The 25680-nt window shown below is 47.9% G+C and overlaps 1 protein-coding gene, 1 non-coding gene and 1 pseudogene across 12 annotated transcripts in view; 1 reads left to right on the top strand and 2 right to left on the bottom strand.

The window, feature by feature from the left end:
* Positions 1-25292, bottom strand: part of CRAMP1 (cramped chromatin regulator homolog 1) — a 62936-nt gene extending 37644 nt beyond the window's left edge. For 6 of the 11 annotated variants that reach the window (XM_059692630.1, XM_059692637.1, XM_059692638.1 and 3 more), the window contains exons 1-4: positions 25155-25292; positions 22691-23034; positions 7844-8037; positions 1500-1653 (exon numbers count right to left, since the gene is read on the bottom strand). In XM_059692630.1, coding sequence (XP_059548613.1) covers positions 1500-1653; positions 7844-8037; positions 22691-23033 — 691 coding nt within the window. In that variant the 5' untranslated portion in view covers position 23034; positions 25155-25292. Of the gene's footprint in view, positions 1-1499; positions 1654-7843; positions 8038-8676; positions 8905-22690; positions 23035-24315; positions 24369-25154 lie in introns of those variants that run through there. The other 5 variants (XM_059692631.1, XM_059692632.1, XM_059692635.1 and 2 more) reach the window with 5 other exon arrangements.
* On the top strand, positions 207-899 carry LOC132232900 (protein LSM12-like; annotated as a pseudogene).
* LOC132234048 (U6 spliceosomal RNA) lies at positions 9309-9415 on the bottom strand. The gene has a single exon (XR_009452861.1). It is a non-coding gene; the product is annotated as a U6 spliceosomal RNA (small nuclear RNA).
* Positions 25293-25680: the final 388 nt, after the last annotated feature.

The raw sequence follows: 25680 nt of genomic DNA, 5'->3' as shown, positions 1-25680 counted from the left end.
TCATATTCTGGATCAAAAGTATTATTTGAAGAGAAGCATCAGAAAGAAGTGAAGTCAGTAAAAGCAAATGTCTGGAATGAATGGCCCATGACCACAACTGTAGAAATGAAGAGTAAGATTAAAGAAAGTGAAACTGGCCTGGCCAGCGTGGCAGTGCTCACTGGGCGCCCGGCTTTTGCCCGCTGCAGCTGCCACCAGCCACAGCTGCTCTCCCAAGATGGTGGCTCCTCCGGGCAAATACTTCGGCATTAGGGGCCAGGTGTCCTGCCAGACATGCCAGGAGCAGCGGCTTCAGGGCAGGGCAATACCCTTCGAGTGCCAATCCAAAATGCTGGCTTTAAAATGTCCCTCTTCTAGTGGAAAGCCCAAGCATGTAGACATCTTGGTCATAAAGTTATATTATGTTTCAAAAGTGGAAATAATTAATGACCCAACAGAAACTCCTCCTCCCCTAGCATCACCCAATGTTAGTAAACTTGCCAGCAAAGCATGGACAGAGGAGGAAAACTGAGCCAGGCCTATGCAGTCAGCTCTGGTGTCTCTCTGGAGGGCCAGCAGCTCTTCCAGACCATTCACAAGACCATTAACGACTTTAAATGGCAAGAAAAAAACATCACAGTCATGGAAGAAGCTGTTATTACACCCTCATATCAAGTGGAAACCCATAAAGCAAAGAGGAGAGTGCACTGAGCCATGTACACAAAATAGTTGGAAAACATGTTAGAGATGTGGAAAGCCAAAAGGTACTGCAGCGTTCACAAGCCCAGCAACCACAGGAGGCTGCCCCGTCGTCCTGAGTCCACATACACAGAGGACTCTTCCAGCATCCAGCCAAGGAGGCGATGGTTGGTGGCTTCAGCGGAGGCAGACCGAGGGAGGGAAGGGATCTTGTATTTCCTATTGGCTCTTGTAACAAAGGGTCAACATCTTTAAGTCTCAGATTTGAACAAAGAAGAAACCCAACAAAAAACAAGAGGATAATTTAAAAGTTGAATCATTACTTGACCAACAGACTGATCCACCCTGTCCTCTTCACAGCCCTCTTCTGGAACAGTCACCTTGTTAATTTTATTTTGAAAATTTCTTTCTGGCTCTACCCTTTCACCTCTGACTTTCATATCCTACTCTGTCCCCACCCTTCCATTTTTATAAGTGGCTATACTTGCCTGCTGAATGATTGAAAAAAACTTTTACATCTTCTCTTCCAAAATAAAGTAAGTTGACTGTGATACTTAAGACTGGAACAGCAGACAGACGTCTCACTTTAAATTTTCCCTTTTATGTCCGCCATCACTTGAATTATTTTTCTTAATGTTAAATATATATGAAAGTATATTTAAAAATAAATATTAATACATTAACATTATAAATATATTTTTTTAAAAAGTGGCTGGGCAAGAATGACACCAGACAGTGTCCTGTGATCTTTCAAAAGCTGCTCCTGACCAGATCCCCACCCTGCCCCCAGCTTCCCCAGAGGCTGAGCCTGGAACGCTCACCATTGTCAAAGTCGATGTACTTGGTGATCTTGTGCCACGTGCGGTAGTAGAAGTGCCTCACTTGCTCTTTGTTCTTCACCATGCTGGCGGGCTTGCCCTTCTTCTTATACTTGAGAGCTATGTTGTTCTGGATTGCTTCAAAGTCTTTTCCATGCTGGAAAATAAGCCCATGGTAAAAGCACAGAGGTTAAAACAAGGCAGCCTTCTGTACGACGCAGACATTTCCAGAGAAAGGGGACCGCTGTGACCAATCAAGTGTTCTTCACAGCTCTTATTTGTGCATCAACTTCAACCTTGCTTCCCTAGAATTCGGATTTTCATCAGAATAACGGCTAGAGCAGCAATGGAAACAGAGGGATAGAACTCTCAAAGCAGTGAATATCAAAGAGGCAAGGTCCATAGAGCAGGAAAAACATAAAGCTTATTACTCAAATGGCTCAATTTCTATAGTTCTTTGGAGACCCTGAATGAGACAGCTCTGTGAAACACTCATCAGAACAGAACATGACCGGGCTGTTCAGAGGGTTGTGCATCTGCATCTTAAAATACAAGACATTGACCATTCAGAAGCACCCTCAGCACTTTCATCACATAAAATATATTCTATATTTGAATAGGGATAGCAAATTTGGACATTTAATAAGAGAATCACACAGACTATGCTCGGAATGTGGTACATTTTTGAACTGTCCCATTCTTCAATACCTCCACGCAAAAGCCGAACACATCTTAGATTTTCAGAAAAGAATTTATGTTCTAGGGAACATAGTCACCATCTGTGTTGTTTCAGGTATTGTCATGGGAGCCTATTGTTGATACTCTCATCAGAACCAAGCCAGTAAAAAGTACTGTGAAGGGCCTAGAGGTAATGGCACCCCAGCATCAACAAACATCCTTAGCTTCTAAATCCCACTTTCCAAAGGGAACCAGGGCTCTTTGGAGAAATGGATGCTCCCAGATCTGGGGCAAGGAAAGTACCAGGTGAATCTGGAATATCTTGTGGTGCCAGAAGTGAGGACATGCTCAAAGTATAATAGGAATGTGCTGAAAGCACACAGAAGCCAACCTAAAGATGTTATAAATGGCCAAATCTAGAACAATTTGAGCAACAAAATCAACAATGATGTCAACAGTAAATGAAAAATAAAAGGGAAAACATAACAATGATAAGAATGGGTTATGACCTATAGAATAGTCTAAATATCCCTGAATCCATACAAATATAAAAAGCCAAATAAATACATAATTGGAGAAGGGAGCACTTTTTCTTGCACTGGGTTTCCAATTAATAAATGTAGAAATAATGGAGTCAGAAGATCATCATGGGGCAAACATCATTGTAACAGTTATTTCAGGGAAGCTGCTGCAATGGTGGCTAAAATTAGTGGAAGAACAATGAGAAACAGGGTGTTGACTCAGCATCAAAGTTAAAAACAACCTGGCGATGGAGAACCTAGGACAGTGGTTCTCAACCTTCCTCATGCCGCGACCCTTTAATACAGTTCCTCATGTTGTGGTGACCCCCAATTTCATTGTTACAAATTGAACATAATTAAAGCATAGTAATTAATCACAAAAACAATATGTAATTATATATGTGTTTTCCGATGGTCTTAGGTGACCCCTGTGAAAGGGTCGTTCGACCCCCAGGTTGAGAACCGCTGACCTAGGAGCTGCACATTCACACCACCAGGACTGAGGTAGACTGCACCCTGCACTCCGGATGGGATGCTCCAAGGGCAGCACAACACTCCTGCGGTGCTCCTAGCAAAAATGCAAAAAGGAAATCAAATCAGTCCCCTTTACTAGAAGACTATAAATAAAACCTCATTTTATTCTTAAAAAGAAAATGGAATCACGAGGAGGCAAGCCTTAGGAAGCCCACACACTAACAGCCTTCCGAAGTGTCAGGGTCATGAAAGAGCGGGGGAAAGGAAACTGACGACCTGTTCCAGGACTTAGCAGTCATGACAACTAAATGCCACGTGGGATCCTGATCCAAAAAGGGTGTCTGTGGGAATACCAGCTCAGCCTGAGTAAGGCCTTCAGGTCAGTAAAGGTATTGTACCCACATTGATTCTCCTCATCCGTAGGCCATACTGCAGTTATGTGAACACTGGGGAAGCAGAGTAAAGGGCATGTGAAGTTCTTTGTGCTTTTTTGCAACTTTTTCCAGGTCTAAAATTGTTTCAAAGTGAAAAGTTAAGGGAGAACCAAGATGGCAGTGTAGGTAAATGCCAGTACTTACCACCTCCCACAACCACATCAAAATACAACTATAAAACGGAACCACCATCATTCAGAACCTCCTGAAAGCTGGCTGAATGGAAGTGCTACAACGATAGAGGTAAAGAAGAAAGCGCACGGAGACCCGGATCAGGTAGAAGGGAGGCAGGAAACGGGCTGGTCTGACACCCACGTGCGGCATTTTCTTCAATCAGGAGGGACATATTGGCTGCAGAGGCCTCCCGTGAGGAGCAAGGGGTCCTGGCCCCACACCAGGTCCCCAGCCCAGCATTCCAGAGCTGGGAAGAGAAGTCCCCATAACTTCAGGCTGTAAAAACTAGCAGGGATTGTGGTTGAGTGTGCCAGAGGCTGCTGGAGACCCAGGCAGTTCCCCTTAAAGGGCTGGCACACGAACTTACACGGACTTGCTCCCTCTGAGCTCCAGCACTGAGGCAATGGCTCGGGGGATCCAGGGACACATGGGGAGGAACTGTATTGTCTGCCATCAGAGCAAGAACTTGGGGGTGGCTCTCTCCTAGACAGAGGTGCTTGTAGGGGCCATTGTTCCTATGCTGAGACCTCCCCCATCGCAGAGCTGACCGACGGTCATACCTGAGTTTCCATCAGCCTGGCTCACTGTTTTATCTGCCCTGGTGATTCCCTGAGACCCTGTCCCATCCAATTTGTAGTCCCATCCAAGCTGTTTGCAGCGGCTTTTCCAGATGAATGGCCTGTCCTGGCTCAGTCTTCAGATTTCCCTATAATCTCTCAATCAAGCAGCAGCTGACATCAGCATGCCCCATACCTATCAATAAGAGGCCCAAGACAGCTCGGCCTCTCCTGGGTGCTTCCAAGCATTTCTAGCATGACCATAGTGTTCACTTAGATGAGGTTTTCAGCAGTTATAACCTGGTGATCAAGAAGCACAGGGTAGCCCTAGCCAGTTTGGCTCAGTGGATAGAGTGTCGGCCTGTGGACTGAAGGGTCCCGGGTCGATTCCGGTGAAGGGCACATGCCCGGGTTGCCGGCTCAATCCCCAGTAGGGCGTGTGCAGGAGGCAGCCAATCAATGATTCTCTCTCATCATTGATGTTTCTATCTCTCTCCCCCTTCCTCTCTGAAATAAATAAAAATATATTAAAAAAAGAAAAAAGAAGCACAGGGCACTGGCCTTATATGTAAGAATTGTACCCAGAAGCAAATACAGGCAGACAGACATAAGAAGGGAAAATGGGAAGCCGACAATAGAACTGCCGTTGAAATGGAGTAAGAGGATGTCAAGGACGATGATGTGGTCTAGGCATTCGCCCTGATTTGTTCTGTCATGGGGGCCATGACCATGACCATGACCCTGGCCACAGAGAGGAGTCTAGGATGGGCTCAGCCAATCTGGATCCTCCTCAGAACAGTCTTAACTGTAATAGGGGTGGGGGTGGATGTCTTGCCTCTGGGGAGTATCTGAAATGGAGAGAATAAGCAAAGAAATGTCACCCCCAATGCAAGAAGATGTCAGAGGACAGATGACATTGCCAGCTTGAGTCAGCCCCTCCTTGTCCTTCCCAGTCATGAAAGCCACTCAATCAATCCCCTTGTCTCCTGCTGCTGCGCTGAGCTAGGTCTCTGTCACTTGAAGCATAGCTAAGTCAGACTTGTGCGTATAAAAAGGCAATGACAACCTGGACAAACACTGCAGAAGTGACACAAAGCAGAGGGCTTTACCTCCATACCTTATAGTTGAAGATGTTCATGGTCCTATATGCCCCAGCTAATCAGCATACATCAAGAACCCAACAGAGTCCTGAGTTTTGGTCAAACACACAAAATGACACACATAAAGCCAGCAATCATATTCTCTCTCTTTCTGTCACTCTCACCCCCATACACCAATACACATACAAACACTAACACAAACACTCTCACACTATTTGGCATACATAGTACCGATAGTGGAAAGCACTAAGTGATCAGAACAGCCAATTATTACTATTAATCAAGGGATTCAGTAGGAAGGTAGGGGGGCAGAAGGCGGGGGTAAGAGATCAACCGAAGGATTTATATGCATGCATATAAGCATAACCAATGGACACAAGACACTGGGGGGTAGGGAAGGCCAGGGGATTGTCAAGGGCGGGGTAAAAAAGGAGACATATGTAATACCCTTTGTAATACTTTAAGCAATAAAACTAAAAAAATATATAAAAATAAAAAATAAAACTTGGCTTAAATGGAAAAAAAAAGGGGGGGGGGGATTCAGGTAACCTCAAAAGAAACACCTACCCGGTAGAAAAATTAAAAGAAGAAGGCGGCTAGCCCAGTGAAAGAGAATGAACTAATCCACCTGAAAAAAGTAAGAGCAGGTCATTGGGAATTCTTCCCCTCCTACTTTTAATTGACAGCCATAGCTGATCACCCTGTAGAGCCCAAGAGGGAAGGACCATGTTAAAGCAGTAACTGTCTCAACTTGGCATCAGCAATGGTTGCTATTCTCGGAACATTCCAGGAATCACAAGTCTTCTATGCCTAACAGAAAGCTTAAAGTAGGCAATTTAGGGACATAATCTATACAAAAACAGCCTCTACTTTACTCTAAAATTGTCAAAGGGAAAAAAAAAAAGAACACATTTGAATTTATTTGAATGACTCTGCACCGACTAGAACAAGTCTGTGTATATACTTCCTCCTCTTCCTGGGCAACTGAGTCAATGATACCAACACGCGGGCCTCCTCCATCCGGACCGGCCAACTGCACCATCGGCCCCAGGAATGTTCAGAAACTGGCACCAAGTTCTAGTTCTCTGCCTCCACTTAGGAGTCTCCTTTTCTGGTCTCTCTATGAGCACTTCACGGTTTCCATTTCAAAGCCTCCTTCCTTTATAAAACTGTTAACAGGTGTGGCCAGACTTTTCTATCACTCCAATTCCTTCACTATTACAAGAGTAAGGCTCACCCTGGCAGGGTAGCTCTGTTGGTTGGAACATTGCCCTGATATGCCAAGGTTGTGGATTCACTACCCAGTCAGGGCACATACAAGAATCAACCAATGAATGCATAAACAAGTGGAACAACAAATCATTCTTTCTCTCAAATTAATATAAAAGAAAAAAAAAAGAATAAGGCTCACCGACTGAACCAACTTACTATAGCCCAAAGCGATATCCTAAAATACGGTATGTGCACAAAGATACTCACTGTACTGTTATTTATAACAGAATCTGGAACAGCAACAACACAATGGTTAATTGGAGCAAGGTTTGGCCAGAAGGTTAACACTCAAATGTTGTAGGCCACTCACAGTATCTGTCATAACTGCTCAACTCTGCCACCGCAGTCAAAATTGGCCAGAGACAATATACAAATAAATAGGCAATGCTGTGTTCCAATAAAACTTTCTTTACAAAAGCAGACAGAAAACACAAAGACCATAAATTTGCCTACACCTGAGAGTAGAATATTTATAGGCATGAGAAAAGTACTGAACAAAAAGAACTATGCAACATCATATCAATGCATTTGACAATAAAAAAAAGCATGTTTACTTATAATTACAAAGATTTGAAAACAAAACAAAACATGAAAGTAAAATGGCTGGCAGGGAGATGGCCATCTCTTTGAGCTGTGGGACCACGGAGCAGCTTTTCTCTATCTTTAGGACTCCACAGTCTGTCCCAGGTCAGCTTTTAGGACTGAACTGGCTGCTCTGACTGATGTGGCCGAGTGGCCCCTTTCCCTTCCCCCTCAGAGAACGCCCCTCCTGATTGGCCCACTCAGCTACAAGGGGAAGGCCGATAGAGAACGGTACCACTCTGCACTCAAGGGTATGGCTGAGAGACAATGGGTAGAATCTGAGAAAAGAGAAACACATAAAGAAAGTTCCAAACAGCCACCTCTCTAGAGCAGCTTTTGAAGTCACAATGAAGCGATAAAAGCCATGGTCCGAGGGTGAGGCCTCAGCCCTGGCGACTCACACCTGTCAGTCACACTGGGGCTCCCCATTGGAACTGCTGACCTAGTAGGTCGAGTAGCCGTGTGGTAAAAAGGCAAAGGGAAACTGAAAGAGAAATACAAGTGATAAGAAGCTAGGAGTCTGAGTGGCCTTTTCTGGTCCTGTAACTCACTCACCTCGTACAGCCCCTCGAAGAAAGTGTTCTTGTCCTCCGTACTCCACGACTCCCACTGCCGCCGGACCTTTTTGCCCTCTTCCTTCTCACCGCCAGAAGATCCTAAGTTCCGGGAGGAGGAGCGAGAGGCCCCTGCAGGGGCAGCAGGGGCCACCCCAGGCCCATTTCCGGATGATGATCCACCACCATCAGCTCCTTTGAGAGAAAGAACATACAGTGAACTGTTCCAAAAAGCTGGAGAGGCGTGGGAAGGCCCCATTGCCTGAGGATCCACTTGAGGTCCCACTCCACGTTCCTCAATCACGGGCTATAGCGGGACAGCACCTGGGACCTACTGTGTGCCTAATGGGGCTGTTCAGTAATGACATCATCCTGACCTCACCTGTGACTCTTTCATATGTTTTTAGTGAAAAAAAGGAAGAAAGAACATTTAGGTAGAATCATTTAAAGAGCACAGTGATATGTCCACGATGGAGGTATACAGTTCTTCCCCCTCTATGAACTGAAATCAAACATATTTCATAGTGTCTTTTTCAAATGAGGGTTTGGCTGAAGGAATTCTTTTTTAAAAAACAAACAAAAACAAATTGAAGTTTCAAACTCAAGAAAATATTTAAATGGATGTGAAAAACAGTGCTTTCTTTTAGATATAATCAGTACTTTAAAAAAATTTGATCATGTGACCCCTAAATATCTATAAAGTCTTTACAGCTTTTGGCTTGGAGGAGGCCTAGGTGCAAATTTCTTTGGTGGTCCAGAATCTGGGTTCATCTGACACCAGCCGCCTCCACCATGCCGCCATGTACAACCCCCAACAAAATCAAAGTCATATACCTTAGGTGCACCAGTGGAGAAGTCGGTGCCACATCTGCCCTGGCTCCCAAGATCAGCCCCTGGGACTGTCTCCAAAAACAATTGTGATGACATCACCAAAGCAACAGATGATTGGAAGGGTCTGAGGATTACAGTGGAATTGATCATTCAGAACAGACAGACCCAAATTGAGGTAGTATCTTCTGCCTCTACCCTGATTATCAAAGCCCTCAAAGAACTGTCGAGAGACAGAAAGAAGAAAAAAAAACCCCAAACATTAAGCACAGTGAAAATGTCACTTCTGATGAGGTTGTCAACACTGCCCGACAGATGCAGCACTGGTCTTTAGCTAGAGAACTCTCTGGGACCATTAAAGAGATCTTGGGGACTGCCCAGTGTTGATGGCCACCACCCTCATGACATCATAGATGATATCAACAGTGGTGCAGTGGAATGCCCAGCTAGTTAAGAATTACAAAAAAAAAACCACATTTCAATTAAAGATAATTTGACCACCAAATGAAGTCTTAAAACTCTTTTCTTGTCAATTACCACCAGCAAAATCTGGTGTTGAGAGAGTGACTACAAATTCACAAACGCTTTTTTTTTTTGGGGGGGGGGGGGGTTAATGACAGAAACAAAATATATCTAAAAAAAATATGGAACGCTTCACGAATTTGCGTGTCATCCTTGTGCAGGGGCCATGCTAATCTTCTCTGTATCGTTCCAATTTTAGTATATGTGTTGCCGAAGCGAGCACTTCACAAACGCTCTTAAAGCATCAGTTACTAATCTCAAGATGAGACCTTAAGAACTATGCTGAAGGGGAAAGTGCCATCAACTACAACACAGGGCTTCCATGCTGTGCAGTAAACCCAGAACTCTGTACTCTAGGACAATGGAGGCAATAAATGAGAGTTAAAGGTCACAGATAAAAAAATTTTTATGGCCTAACCAAATGCTCCCACCCTTCTAGTTCCTTCCTCTCAGAGGAGGAGGACTTCCCAGAGTATCCCTGTGATAACCAGCATTTTCTTTCTATAGAACTGCAGGACTGCCAAATGGGAGAAACCTTCAAACTCTGAACGAGAGTAAAACCATAAAAATGAAAGTGCTTTAAAAAGCAGAAGCCAAACAAATGCAGATTATTGTCAAGATGTTTTTTTAAATGAGATAATCAAGAGCTTTTCCACTGAGATTCACTTCTTGGTCAATCGGTGGGCCGTCCCTGGGCAGCTACGTGCAGACTGGCGCCATGTTTCTCTCACTCCCTAGACAGGGGTCAACCCCAAAGGATGAATGAAAGGCAAGCAGTCTCACACACACACATACAAAAAATCATCAGAAATAAAAGTAATGAAAAATTTAAAGCCTGTTGATGCAAGCTTTCAAAGACTATCCTTGGAAAAAACACAGGACATTGGTGCAGGGGCTGCCTGGGGAACAGAGGGAAGCAGAGTCACTCTCCACTGTCACACTCTTCAATATGTGCACCATAAATGTGATGGCAAAATAGGGAATGCCCCAAAGCAGTCAGTCCCATCAGACAGCTTTCAGAAAGAGGAGTGTATTTTCATACATGCTGAGAGAATCACTTGTTTGAGATTTTGTATGGAAAGGTGTGCCAGTTTAGCAATGGATTGGCTGACTTGCTAGGCAGGGATTTTCAACCTTTTCCATCTCATGACACACATAAACTAATTACTAAAATTCTGCGGCACACCAAAAAGTATATCTTTGTGCTGATCTGACAAAAAAAAATAGGTATAATTTTGATTCATTCATACAGCACAGCTATTGTGTTGGCTGTTGTCACTAACTAAATAGGAATTGCATGTTTCGTTTTCTTTTTTGTTAATCCTCACTGGAGGATATTTTTCCCATTGATTTTTAAGGAGAATGGAAGGGCGGGGGAGACACAGAAAGAAACATGGATATGAGAGAGACACATTGATTGGTTGCCTCTCACGAGTCCCAACTAGGCCCGGGGATCGAGCCTGCAATCAAGGTACGTGACCTTGACCATTGTCAAACCCATGACCCTTCAACCCTAGGGCCAATGCTCATGCTCTAACCACTGAGCACAAGCTAGGGCAGGTATTGCATGTTTTAAGAATTCTTGCGGCACACCAGTTGAAAATCGCTGTCCTACGGTAACATTGACTATATACCAGAAATCACTGGTTTATCACAGCTATTGTGTCCAATTTGACAAGCCAGTAACCACACGAGTATATTTAGATTTAAAGATTAAAATTAAATAAAACAAAAACTTAGTCCCTCAGTCACACTAGCCACATGTCTCTAGTCATCAATGTCCACATGTTGCTAGTGGCTACTGCACTGGACAGCATAGAACATTTCTAACATCCCAGAAAGTGCCAGTCAGTCCTAAATACACTGTTGTAAAACAAAAGATAATCAAGTTAAGCATGCTATACCCCAGCCTGCTTTCCAGCTGCCCCTTCCCATCCCACAGGCACCTGGAACAAAAAGGTAACCCACATAATCTCTGCGCTACAGAGAAGGCTAAGGAAGCACTGGATACACAATTTGACTTTGTCCATTCCTCATCACAGCAAACCTGAAACGTGGACTAAATAAAGGACCTGGGAGCGGGTTCAAGTTAGGATGGTGAGCTTGAGAGCCCCCCAGAGCAAGCTGCCTGTTCTTACAGCAGGTATTTTAGTTTCACATGAGTCTGTTCAATTCCCTGTGTTATGTCTGAGCCTTTAGCACAGTGGTGTTGGCTTGTGCACTCTGGGGAGGGCCAGTATCCGCACTGGAGCCAGAACACTGGGTAGGTGTTGCCCCTACATACCCAGGCCTGGGGAGGACGGCAGGGGTTTGGGAGGCTTCTCAAAGGGCAAGGTGAGGACAGTCAAGACTTACAAACACGGGAGGTAGAATAGTGGTCGCCAAAGGCTGGGAGAAATGGAGTGTGACTGACTGCCCACGGGTTCCTTTTTCAAGTGATCAAGTGTTCTGGAATTATATAGCGGTGATTACTACATAAGGCTGTGAATATAGTGAAGGCATTAACCTGTATACTTAAAAAAAAAATGGACCTGGCACTTCGCATGATGTTTTGAACAGGTATGGCAACTTCTGAGCACATTTCCAGGGATAATTAGTTTCATCCCATTTCTAATAGGTCTGAGATGCTTTTGCTGGGAACTGAAGACCACGTCACAGATGCCATTTAAAAAACCACTCTTAGCCCAGCCGGCGTGGCTCAGTGGTTGAGCGTCAACCTATGAACCAGAAAGTCACGGTTCAATTCCAGTCAGGGCACATGCCCGGGATGTGGGCTCAATCCCCAGTGGGGGGCATGCAGGAGGGAGCCACTCAATGACTCTTTCTCATCATTGATGTTTCTACCTCTCTCCCTTCTTCTCTCAAATCAATAAAATATATTTAAAACAACAACAACACAAAACACTCTTAAATATAAGAAGTTCTGGTTGACTTGAAGCCCGCAATTCCTCATTTAGTCATTTCAGAAAGGGCTGCCTATCCACCTCAGCACCACCCACAACAAAGACTCTCGAGCCATTTTTCACTTCTAATTGAACATTCACTAAACTCTTTCCAAAACAACAGCAACTTGCTAACCAGCCCTACAGTCATAGCTCTGGTTTACCTTTGCTGCCCACAATGACATTCGATGTACTTGAAAGTAACAGACGTGCATTTAAAAAATTCTCCAACGCAGCCATCTTGCCAGCGTCTGAGATTTCACCAGATCACAGCACTGGTGACCCAAGACAAGGAGGATGGATGGTGAAGGAAAACGGACTGGAAGCATTTCAGAGCTGGAAGGGACCTCAGGGGTAGAGTGCAGGATAAACCAAAACCATGGCTGTGAAAGAAGATACAACAGTCAGAGCAGCGCTGCCAAGATACACGAGGCAGCACACAGGCTGCAGAGCAGCAGCCTCTCTTGTTGGGCAGAGATGTTCAGCCCTTCCTCCTGATAGTTCCAAACGACACCCTCAGCAGGCCAATGTGAACGTTCAAAAAAGAAAGCACATCACCCCCACGTAACCCTTTTCAACACTTGGTACCCGTCTCGCTAGACCTTATAATGTCAAAGTAAAAGAGCATCACCAAGCTTCCAGGTAGAAAGAGCAGCGTGGCATCTGGGCCATTCCCAACATTTCAGATGAGAGACATGCGTCATCGCTTCACCTCAGGCTCAGTCCAGGACTCCAGCTCAAGCATGAAAAACAGACGCAGGATAAGAGATGCTGGTATAACATGACAGTGCTGACCAGGAAAGGCTACCATCAGGGCAGAAAAATTCAGATGAAAATGGTGATGACTGAAGGGGAAGAGAGGGAAACAAGCGAGGAGGATAGAGGTAGAGAGGCAAGAAGTGGAAAGAGAAGACAATTTGAACAAGACAGGGTGGGCGTGGGGTAGGAGTGAGTGCAAGGAGCCCAGCGAAGCGTAGAGGGCCAAAGTTAAGCCTCCCTCTGCGGCTCTGTGTCTGAGGCTACAAAGAGTAATAGCAAGAGCAGCATGATGAGCGGCATCTAAGAAGTCTGAAGGGAAGTGAGGTACAAGAATAGGATTCCCCAACAGTGAGCTCTTTGAAAGCAAGAACAGTATCTTACTTTCCCATGCCCAAGGTTGGCACGAGGCCTCACACAGAGCAAGTGCTCAATGAGAGCTCAGAAACCAACAGAGCACAGAGCAGGGCCCTCCGCTGTGCCCCTTGCCCGCCCTAGTCCCTAGTGCCTCCAACACAGAACCCACACTTCCCTCTCAACCCACTTCAGTGCCACAATCCTCCAGTTGCTTGGGTGCTACCTGGCTTCTCCTCTTTGGCATTTCCACTGCCATTTTCCCAGGCCAGCTCTGAGCCGCCACCAAGTAACACAATCTTAACTGCCTCTTCTCTGGCCTCCCAAACCACCAACCCCAGCTACAACCCGCCTTCCAGAGCTTGCATTTGAGGGAGGCAGCCATGTGGCCTTGGTCTGCCTCTCCCGGCTGCCTGCCTGTCCCCCACACCCTCAGACAAGCTAGACCCGTGGTCGGCAAACTGCAGCTCGCGAGCCACATGTGGCTCTTTGGCCCCTTGAGTGTGGCTCTTCCTAAGCCTTAGGAGTACCCTAATTAAGTTAATAACAATGTACCTACCTATATAGTTTTTTTTTTTAATATATTTTATTGATTTTTTACAGAGAGGAAGGGAGAGAGATAGAGAGTTAGAAACATCGATGAGAGAGAAACATCGATCAGCTGCCTCCTGCACATCTCCTACTGGGGATATGCCCGCAACCCAGGTACATGCCCTTGACCGGAATCGAACCTGGGACCTTTCAGTCCGCAGGCCGACGCTCTATCCACTGAGCCAAACCGGTTTCGGCACCTACCTATATAGTTTAAGTTTAAAAAATTTGGCTCTCAAAAGAAATTACAGTCGTTGTACTGTTGATATTTGGCTCTGTTGACTAATGAGTTTGCCGACCACTGAGCTAGACTATGTGTCTCCCCCATCATACACCTCTGCATTGGCCTGGAAGGCCATCACCCATGCTCCCTCTTACTGCCTGAAGAGGAGAAATTCAGCCCCATCTCTCGCTGAAGAAGCTGAGGCACACGTGGAGCTGCTTCTTTCCCAGAGGCCTGGAGCCAAGGGAACATGGATTTCTACAGCACCGGTAAAGCACGTTCGAACACTGCTCCTTTTGTCCTTATAGTATACTAGAGGCTCCATGCACAAAATTCGTGCACCGGTGGGGTCCCTCGGCCTGGCCTGTGGGGATCAGGCTGAAACCAGCTCTCCGACATCCCGAGGGGTCCCGGATTGTGAGAGGGCACAGACCAGGCTGAGGGACCCCACCAGTGCACAATCAGGGCTGGGGAGAAACTGCGGGAGGGCTCCAGGGTATGTCCGGTCAGTCTTGCCCAGTCCCAACTGTGGCCAACCAGCCAGGGAGGGACCACAGGAGGACTCCAGGGTGTGTGCAGCCCATCTCACCCAGTCCCGATTGGCCGGACCCCAGCAGCAAGCTAACCTACCGGTCAGAGCATCTGCCCCCTGGTGGTAAGTGTGCATCATAGCAATGGGTCGAATGGTTGAACGAACAGTCAGACACTTAACATATTAGGCTTTTATTATATAGGAATAGAGGCCGGGTGCATGAATTCATGCACCAGTGGGGTCCCTCGGCCTGGCCTGTGCCCTCTTGCAATCTGGGACACCTCAGGGGACTGTCGGACTGTCTGTTTTGGCCCAATCCCCGCAGGCCAGGCAGAGGGAACCCACTGGTGCACGGAGGACCTCATATATATGTGTGTGTGTGTGTGTGTGTGTGTGTGTGTGTGTGTGTGCGCGCCTAAATGACCATTACCACCAGATGACCAGAAGACCTGCCGGCAGCTATGATGCACATTGACCACCAGGGGGCAGATGCTCAATGCAAGAGCTGCCCCCTGGTGGTCAGTGCGCTCCCACAGCCAACCTGCCATGGCTGGCCAACCTCCTATGATCCCTCCGCCTGGTTGGCCAGCCCCGATCGGCCCAATCACGGGCCAAGCCAAGGGACCCCACCCGTGCACAAACTCATGCACCGGGCCTCTAGTATGAATACAAGATCTTTGGTTAATCTCTTCCCACCCTCCCCCCCAAGATTCATCAGTCTGTTCCATGTTTCCATGCCTGTGAATTGAATGTCTGTCCCCTGGTGGTCAGTGCGCATCATAGCTACTGGTGGAACGGTTGCTTAGGCAAATATATATATAGTTATAGTTATTCACATCTCAGAAATGGGGAAACTGAGACTCTAAAGCCCAAAAGCTCCGAAGTCACCAAGCAGCAGGAAGCAAGTTTCTTGTTCCAAACCTGGGCCCATACAACAGTGTGGTGGCTGCTGCCAGCGTCACTACTGCTTCAGTATTTTTATTACGTACAGAGCTGTGGGAATCAGAGGGTTTTAGGGTGGAGGGAAGTTGACCTCCACATCCATGCCTCAATCTGTGATAGATAAGAAAGCCAAGAGGTGCAATGACTTGCCAAAAGCAAGTAAGTGGCAGGAGACAGGACTGTGGAGGATGTTTACCTCTAAAAACAAAACTGTGTGTCTTAATTTAGGCAAGACACAAGATGTAATGACAATCTGTCATATTATACAATGACTCATTGTCCTGAGCTTTCCTCTGCCGTTTGGCGAACTTCCTTCCAAGAGTTAGGAACATTAAAATCTCAAGTGACAGACCCACCAAACGCAAGGTATTCGATAATGCCCTGAGCCATTCTCAGCTAGAAAGATGATTCAAGTTCAGCTAATAAAAGTGTGTCTCCAGGCATGCCTGCCTTCCACTGTGGCACAGGAATGCTTCCTCATCCTCTTCCTCCATCCTCTTCCTCCATGGTATGAGAGGGCAACTGCTCCGTCCCCACACATCGACCTCAGTTCACAAAACACCGTGGTTGTGAGGCAGGAGGCAAAAATGCCAAGATCTCCCACAGATGCCTCTCAAAACATGTGCCATTAGTGTCAGAGGCTGGAATGGCAAGGTTTGCATAGAGAACACACATGTGACTGAGAGACACACTCTCTACCAAGGTCACACAAAGAAAATGTGCCAGCCAATCCCCAGTAAGAGTGTCACCTCAACAGATGAATTCCAAGCTGCCCCATCTGTCTTCAGAAAGCTGCCCACATGCAGGTGTTCGAGAACCCCTTCCAACCACTCGCCATGCAGTCGCTGAGAGCCAGCGCAGATGTTCCAGCCAGGCGGTCAGAGCCCCTGTCCAGGGTCCCTGGCCTCTGTGACATCCTTTTCTGTGATCTGAAGATGACCTGGAGCCTGGTGGTCCCGGGACATGTCCCAGTCACCTCTGCATCCCCGGTGTCTCCACATCATCTCGCCATCCTCGGCACTCCACAAGGCTCAGTATCCTCAACACCATGACCAGCGCTGGCCTCTCTCGAAGACTCCTCCTCCTCCTCCCACAAATGTTTCAGAAAAACACAACTGAAACCCCACTTTTTGTTATTGTTGTTAATCCTCACCCAAGGACATTTTTCCCATTGATTTTTAGAGTAGAAGGGAGGGAGGTAGCGGGGGAGGGAGTGAAACATTGATGTAAGAGAGACACATTGATCAGCTGCCTCCTGCATGCACCCTGACCAGGGCTGCAGTTGGAACCTGCAACCTAGGTACATGCCCTTGACTGAGACGCAAACCCTCAAACCTTCCATGTGCTGGCTCTAACCACTGAGAAACACAGGCTAGGTGAAACCCCAGTTTTTATTAAAACATATGCCCTCTTCTTCAAATAATGTGAAGATTTCTAATGGTGATAGCCCACCGAAACCACAAACACCAGGGAATGTCTTTTTTTGGGCATTTCTCACACTGTTCTTCAGTGCTAAGAATACTGCAGTTACTTGATGTGATAAAATGCTTCTCTGCAGCACCACCGTCTATATATGACAAAGCGATTTTTACATTTGTGACTCTACTATCTGAAAGCATTCCTATTATCTTTATATGATCATGGAATCTAAAAGACACACCTGCAGTCAGAGAAAGACAAGTATCACATGATCTCACTCACATGTGGAATCTGAGTAACAAAATAAACTGATGAATGGAGTGGATCCAGAGACATGGAAGCGTGGAACAGTGTGGACTCTCAGAGGGATGGTGGGGGAGGGTGGGTGGGTGGGAGGTAATCAATCAAGGATCTTATATGCATATATGCATGGCCCATGGACATAGATGAGGCCATAAATATATGGAGCGGTGAGGGCCTGGGGCGGGGGTGGAGGGCGGGCTGGAGGGGATCAATGGGGGTAAAAAGGGGACATATGTAATACTTTCAACAATAAAGAATTATTTAAAAATTAATTAACTAATTAAATTTAAAAGTTTTAAAATAAAAAAGACACACCTGTACCACATCAAATAAAAATCCTCAAGTATATTTGGTTGGCAAAGGATAATTCGAAAAACAGTCAGACACCACAGAAATGACATTAGTTTTGACATTAAAAGTCAATGAGCGCCCTGGCCAGTTTGGATCAGTGGTTAGAGCATCCACCTACAGACCGAAGGGTCGAGAGTTTGATTCCTAGTCAAGAGCATGTACTTCGGTTGCAGGTTCCCCAATCCCAGTAGGGGCACATGCAGGAGGCGACCAATCAATGTGTCTCTCTCACGTCAATGTTTCTCTCTCTCCCCTTTCCCTCCCTTCCAATTTCTCTAGAAATCAGTGGGGGGGCGGGGGGGGGTTGTTAAAAAAAATATATATCCTTGGATGAGGATTTAAAAAAAAAGTCCTTGAGGTATTAGTTTTGATGTCAAAAGTCAAAAGAAAATTTAGCTTAGCCTTCAAACCAATATTCAAACGTTACCTCATCTACTCACCTATACTATCTATCCATATCTTTCACATGAAGCAAATGCAACCTGTACTACCCTGAACTTAGTAATTTACTAAGAACCTCTGGTTTATGAATATTTTCCTCCGTCCTGAACAGCTCCACACAGAGGTCTCCTGACCTACTGTGCACAGGGAGTCTATGTCACACCACAGGACCATGTGTTGGGGTTATTTACTGTCTTCCACTGTATGCAGCCATCATAGGGGATGGTGCCACTGTGTGCTAGAAAGAGTCAGGAGAATGTCTTCTCTTCCTCCTCCTCTTCTCCCAACGAAGTCTGACACCTTTCAGCAAAACTTGACATTCCTGCTTAGGTGGCCATGGTGGCTCCATGCAGTTCTCATTGCACATGACTTTATTAAACCTCATTTGCCGACTCAAACCAGGAAGACCAAAGTGCTCTTGTGACCACCTGACGTGTCTTCCTCCGCACAGAGTATGGAGGGCAGGAACTTCGAACTCCACCCAGCTGCCTGGTGCCTGGCCCCAGTGCTTTGATAAGGGGACAGTGACAGTGATGACAGTGCAGACAAGAGGTGGAGCTGCACAGGCACAACAGGCAGTTCCACACCTGGAGGGAGGAGTATGCACTCTGACCACTCCCTGCCCAGTGCTCTCCCAGAGTCAAGGCTGAGCAGAGCCCACCAGATACAGAACTACCTTGATTTCAGGCAATCTACCTTTCACAACACTCTCCTGAGAACACAAACAGGACAAAACCATTCTGCACAGGGAGTGTTAAGGTGAACACACCTTCAAGCCACGATCTCACCAGACCCATTTTGAAGTAAGGAACCTACGGTTCGGGCATGTTGAGCAACGATTCCTTTGCTGCACAGCTGGACCAGCCATGCGGCAGCTCTGCGGGGAGAAGGTGAGTCTCCTGACTGCTGGCTCAAACTTCTTTCTCATATGGTTTGTCTCTTAAGGTTGACCAAATGAGAGTGAGGTATTTCATAACTTTTTTTTTTTGGTTAATTCTCACTGAAGAATATTTTTCCACTGATTTTTAGAGAGAGTAAAAGGGGAGAGAGATGGAGAGGAACATCGATGTGAGAGAAGCACATCGAATGGCTGCCTCCGCATGTGCCCCAACTAAGGCCAGGGATCAAGCCTGCAACCGAGGTACGTGCCAGGACCAGAATCAAACCGGGACTCTTCAGTCTAAGGGCTGATGCTCTATCCACTGAGCCAAACTGGCTAGGGTAAGACATCTTTTAAAGACACCTAGAAGCTGCAGGCAGCTCACAGATTATGCAAAATATAAGTAAATTCTGTATAGTGACATAATGATTCCTAAGCACAAGCACAGTAAAGTCAGCTGACATGGCCCAATTGTGGAGACGGTAGGTCTTGTGACTAGCTCCCCTGACAAGTAGAACCAAAGTTGGGGAGATAGGGGAGGGGGACAAGGATGAGAGGGCACACACATAATGAAAACAGAGGGCTCTATCCCACCTCAGGCACCCCCTCAGCCCAACTGTCTGACAGGGCAGTAGCTTGGGGGAATTTTTGGGACCTACACCAGCTATCACTGCAGACGGCCTCCCTCTCCCCGGGCCGCCTGCTCAGACTCAGCCTAAAGCCCCAGGTCCCAAAGCCAGGCACCTTTCCCACAGAGAAGCACTGGGAGCTCATTAAGCACGGCCTTGCAGGACCTTGTTGCGAGGCCTTTTTGCGGTGTTTGCTGTGCCGAGCCAGGCACTGGTATTATCCCCTTTATAGACAAAGAAATTGAGATGTGCTAGTTCATTCAGAGTTGAACTGCCAAACAGGGAAGGGTACGGGGCCTCTGTCTCCTGGCCCATGTTCTCACGGACCTGTGAATTCTGGTTTTCAGTCTCAAACGCATTCTCGGGTCGCTGTGGGCAGCATGGTAGGGCTGCAGGAACATTTGTTCTGGCATCAAGCAGAGCCACTGGTTTCTCATCTGCAGCTTACCTTCTGTTTAGGTTAAGCACGTTATTTAAACAACAAACTTCAGTTTCTGCACCTACTTAAAAGTAAAGTAACTGAGATGCAAGATGCCTGGCACATAGGCCCTAAGTCTTAGCCGCTCTCTTTATCAATTCAAAAAGAATTCAAAATTATACTAGAAAAATTTATTTTTCATTGAAGTTGACAAGAGTTCTTATAAAGAAAACATAGTTGTGTGGACAGAAGCAAAACAAGGAGGACTTCCCTCTCACCAGCGTTCTCCGATCTCACTGCGAAGTTCTCAACGACTGAAACGGCAAGAGCATTAAGTAATCAACCAAAGGGGCCTCCAATGACTAGACTGTGATTATTTCTTAAGCGTAACAGGAATTATATTTTTCTGACGGGAAATACAAGAAAAATGCCAGTACAGGAAGTTCTCACTTAGCATCGTTGATACATTTCGTGACTTTAAGTGAAATTTTACCATAGTCTCACTGATATAAACAAGAGTCAGGCTCCTAGGGCACCTCACCACCATTTTAACAAGGACAGAATTCAAAGACCTTCTACACTGTTCATTTCCTTAATGATCCATGCTCACCACCCCAAGTGGAGATTTCCATATTCCGTAAGACAAATGCTACTCTAAGAATGGTTTTCAAAGGTTAGCAGCATGTTGTCACATGACCTTCTTTTCTGGCCGTGAATGGAGGCCCAGGGAGCAGAGCTTGCCCTGAGGCATAAGGAGGGGATGTCCTGAGGCCTGGGTGTGGAGAGGGGAAGTGGAGCCAAAGGATCCCGGTAGCCCCAGCTCAAGCACAGTCAGGAGGGGCGAAAGGCAGATGCTGGCTGCGTTCTGTGAAGAAAAGGAGATACACTTCCTACTCCTCTCCTGAAAGACACCATTATATATAGCTTAGCTTTATTATTTATTTAAAGAAACATTTGCTTGCTATTGTAGGAAAATATGTAAGTTACAAGCAGCACAAATTCTAACAAATTCCCATTTTACTAAGGAAAAGTGGATTGCTGCTCCAAGCCACACACTGGGGACAGGAACTAAAAACAGAAGCACCAAGGACTTGATTCAAGGCTAATCCAGGAAACCTTTTTGCAAGTCACACCCAACTATGCAAGTGATAGCAAACTTCCCCTAATTACCCGAATGCGAGAAATATGACCAACCACTCAAGTTTTAGCATCTCACATAAAGGTAGTTATCTACAGGGGGGTGTGGGGGGCTTTCACACCAGCACCTCATCTCATCTTCGCAGCCAGACTCTGAGAGAATGGAGCCCTCGCTGCTGTTCCTCATCTCACAGGTGAGGACACCTCTCTGATGGAAAAGCACATTCAAGAGGTCAAGTGAGCAGACCAAGGTCAGAGGGCCAGGGTGACAGGCATCGAGCTCTGACTGGACTCCCGATTCAGGGAGACTGAAGCCACAAACTCCTGAAGGCACGCAAGGAGCTTAACTTAGACACACCTGTAACTAGGAATGAAAAACTATTTTTTACGAAACAAATGAAGTTAGTAGAACAACTTAATATTTTCCTAACCAATCAACAACTATCACATCCAAAATAAATTTATGAGGCAAGTTTTAGTTTCTGAAATGTACTAAACTACCTTATACCTACATCTTTAAGAAAGAATACTTACATCAAAATTCTTTACCAAAAAATGAGTGAGGCCATGATTTCAGCTGAGAATGAGATAGAAAAAGCAAGTTTAACGACACACATTTGGGTTCTCTGTTAGCTTCCAAAATATTTCCTTTTTAAAACTATCAAGACCAGCTAATAAATTTGAAGGACCATTCGCCAAGGAGCTAAGTGGAAGTTGTTTCCTTGCAAAACTCACTGGAAATTTACATTATATTTGCTATCTACAAAAGTGCTACAAATCTGGCCTGAAACAAAAGGGATGTTAAGAGCAATTCACTTGTACAACTGAGGAAAAGCAGAATGCTGAAACAGAAAAGGATAAAAGAAGAAAATCATGGGGAACCAGCACATCGGAAACAAAACGGAGGATGCGTGGTTTTCTTCTTATTTTAGTAGGGACCCTCGTAAAGCTGAAATCTTCTCAATCGCCTCAGAATACCTCGACAAACACTGTAGGCTGTTGTTCTTTTAAATCCGGCCACAAATGTTTTCACTACCTCCTACCCCAGGGGGGGAGCTTTCCATGGCACCAAAACTCAAAGCACGTAAAAGTCATCGTCTGGATGCCCTTAATAACTTTTGAGCCGAGAATACTTGAAGTAGAGGATCAAGTGCCCAAGTCAGATCCTGGAATATTTTTGGCTTCTTACCAACCTTTCCCCAAATAAGTTTCCAAAGCCCGTTCCTTTTGTGTTTCCACCATCTGACAACTGGCAAAGACGCTGCGGATTTTCTCTCCATTTCTAAACTACCGTCTGCTGCACGAAATAGCCTCCATCGTCAACGAGCCTTTGAGCGGGAGGGGGGGGGGGGCACCTTCAAGAATCGGTTGGACCTGCCCAAAGACAGGACACTTACTGCCTTTTAGCATGGCTTAAGCGCGGGGAGAAACAGCCCCTTGGGAGGAGGAAAGGGGCACCTCTCCTCCCGAGTGCAACCCCGACTGCACCCCCAAATGCAGGCGCGGAGTCAGGAGCGGCACGCAGCGCAGGCAGGAAGGTGAGCGCGGGGCACGCCGAGAAGGGGCCGGGGTCCCCGTACCTTTTCCGCGAGGCCCCGAGCCGCCGGTGCTGCTGCTGCTCCCCCCGGCGCCCGACGAGTCCTTCCTGAGCCGCTTGCTCTGCGGCCTCACGCTGGACCGGAGGAAGTGGTGCTGGTCCTGGGGGCAGGCGGGCGGCGGGGACGGAGCCTGCGGGCCGCTCGCGGGGGCCGGGGGGCCGCCGCCCCGGGGGGTCTTGCCGTCCCTCTTTGTGCCACCGCTGTCCTCGGCCGAGTCCCCGCCGCCGGCGCCCTCTCCCTCCAACGCCTCCTCCTCGGCAGCCCTCTTGCCCAGCCTCTTGAGTCCTTCCTCCCCGCCGCCGCCGTCTCCCAACTTCACTGTCATCCTGCGGGAGAGGAGAGGGGCCCCGGTGAGGCGCCGCCGCGAAGTTTAGCCGCCCGCCTCCCTCTCAACATGGCCGCCGTTGTTTGTTCCAGGTCCTCGCCCGGCCCGCCCGCCGCCGCCCGGCCGAGTCGGCCACCCCGGACCCCGGGCCCCGGGCCCCGAGCCCCGGCCCAGACCCCGTGGCCTAGGACCCCGGGGCGCCAGGGGCATCGGGCGGCCGCTCGGTGGCCGCGCCCAGACGGCCCTGCCCGCGCGGCGCCCCAGCCCGTCGGGGTCGAAAAGGGATCCGGGGTCCCGCGTCCGGGATTCGAGGTTCGGGTTCCTGGGTACCAGCGGGTACCAGCGTCGCGGCCCGGAACCACTTACCCAACGGGGCCGCGGCTCATGGCCTGCGAGGCGAGAAGCCTGCGCCCCGGCCTCGCTCCCTGGGCCGCCTGGGCCGGCTGGGCCTCGGTGCCCGCCTCCCCACCCCCACACCCGACCCCTCCCGACCCCCCAAACGCGCGTGGCACCTGGCCCCGCGCACCTGCCCCCCACGCCAGCCCCCGAAGTTGGCCCTGGAGCGGGAGCGAGGGGCCGGGATCCACCCCGGCAGGGGAGAGGTGCGGGCTCGCCAGTGTGCACAGGGAACTCCATAGTGGCCCGGCGGCGCGTCCGCCTGCTTATTTTTAAACAGACATAAAGAATAATAAGCTCAGGGTTTCTGGGAATCATGCTTCCCAGGGTGGGAGATGTGTGCTGCTGCGGGGATTTAGGAATTTAAAATGGTTTTTTTTTTTTTGCAACAAAGAAGCCTGTTGCATGGAACACGTTGGAGCCACCCGTGAAAGGGATAGCACGGTATGTCCAGGTCCAAATGCAAGAATGGGTAGAAGACAATGGTGTTAAAACTCTTGGCAACCATTAATGAAATTCTTGCATTAACGTTTTTACCCACTGCTGTGTGAAATGTCAACAATAAAATGCGATGACTCTAACAAAGCAACCCAGAAGACAGACACACTCAAAAACACACGGAGAGAATCTGGTCCCTACAACCATTATAAGCTGGGAAATAACGTGTGCTTGCGATGAAGCAAGAAAGATAATCAGATTCCTCAACAGGTGTCGATGCTATGCCCAAACTGTGTTCGACAAACGGAACACAACTGCTACGGGCAGGGACATTCTCCATTTAAAAGGAAAACACGAACAAGGCATCGAGGTGAACAACAAAATACAGGAACAGGGGCAAGGACCTGTCAGAGAAAGGTGTGGAAATGAGTAAAAATCAGAGTAATACCTACTACTGCTCTGATGTCTCCTGTCACAGAGTGACCTCTAAACAGCTTCCATCTGTTGTAACTGATCTTATAAATCATTTGAATTCTTGCTGGTTAAGAAAACAACAACACACAAAGCAAAACACCCTGCCAACGAATAGAACTACACAAGACAAACAGCCAAACTTAAAGCATTTCATTGTACAGGGCTTCTCAGTATTCATTTCTCAACCCATCTATTTATACTTAAGGAATCTGAACGTACCCAGAAGGGCCTTTCCCTGGTGTATAATGTGGAGAATCCTACTTCCCAGGGGCCTTTCATCCCAAAGCCACCCACAGTCAACCCAGGGCTCAGGCACGGCAGAGACCAACCACAACAGAATCAGCTTGCCTGTTTGCCAGGTTGAATGTTAGACACTACACCGAACACAGAAGGACAGGGCGCTTTTCAGGATTTAAAGGATACTGACACATTCCTGAGGTTTCCCCGACGGCTAAAGGAAAACAGGAGGATGATAACCTTTAAAGGAAAACCTCCATTACTTCCTGAACGTGCACAGAGATGGAATGGCCTCAAGCCCAATCTCGGCTCGACGCCTTTTGTCACGTTTCTGGAAAGAAAAAGCAAAGCCCTCCCTTCTCCAGCCGATTTCTGGCTGCACACAAAGCGCACCGTCAAGGCGACACTTCTCGATCCGGACTCCCCGGAGCCGCTCCGACAAAGCACCGCGTGCGTAGCTACCGCGGCAAGGGAGCAGGCCGCTCCTCCGCAGCCCCCACCTAAGCAGGGAGCCCGGTATCGCCATGACAGCCGGTCCAGGCGGCCTACCCCTTTCGAGCCCCAGCCTCCGGTCACCTTGTTCATCAATGCCCCGCAGCAGCCTGGCTTCCCGGGCCCTCCGGGAGCCTCCCGGGTGCCCGCAGATCCGGCCGGGCCGGGCAACCCCGGGCCTCGACTGCAGCAAGACCGCTACGCCGGGGTGGTGCACCCGCTTCGGAAACAGTCGACCAGCAACGCCTGCCCCGGCACGTCCCCTCCGCGGCCGGGGTGCGGCTGACTGGGCTGCGGGAGCCAAGGCTACCGCCGCTCAGCCTCCCGTAGACCCGGCCAGCCGCGCACAGCAGCAGTTCCGGCTACGGCGGCCGAAGGAGACCGCAAGGGCGGAGCGCGGGGCGGGACAAAGGCGGCGGGCGCTCGGGGAGAGGAGGGGCGAAGCGCGCGGAGACGAGCACGTCCGAAGTTTTCAGCCAGCGCGCCCCCCTAAGGGCGCTCCCATTGGCCATCTGTGGCGCTCTTGCTTGCATGCACGACGCTGGGCGGGGGCGAGAGGGTGTTGTCTGCGACGCGGGTAATGTTGTGACGCCGTCTTGCGGCTTTGCAG

The sequence above is a fragment of the Myotis daubentonii genome, chromosome 4, assembly GCF_963259705.1.
Source record: "Myotis daubentonii chromosome 4, mMyoDau2.1, whole genome shotgun sequence".
NCBI classification, from domain to species: Eukaryota; Metazoa; Chordata; class Mammalia; order Chiroptera; family Vespertilionidae; genus Myotis; species Myotis daubentonii.
Note: the sequence above shows the minus strand (reverse complement) of the source record. Positions and strands in the feature narration are given on the sequence as shown.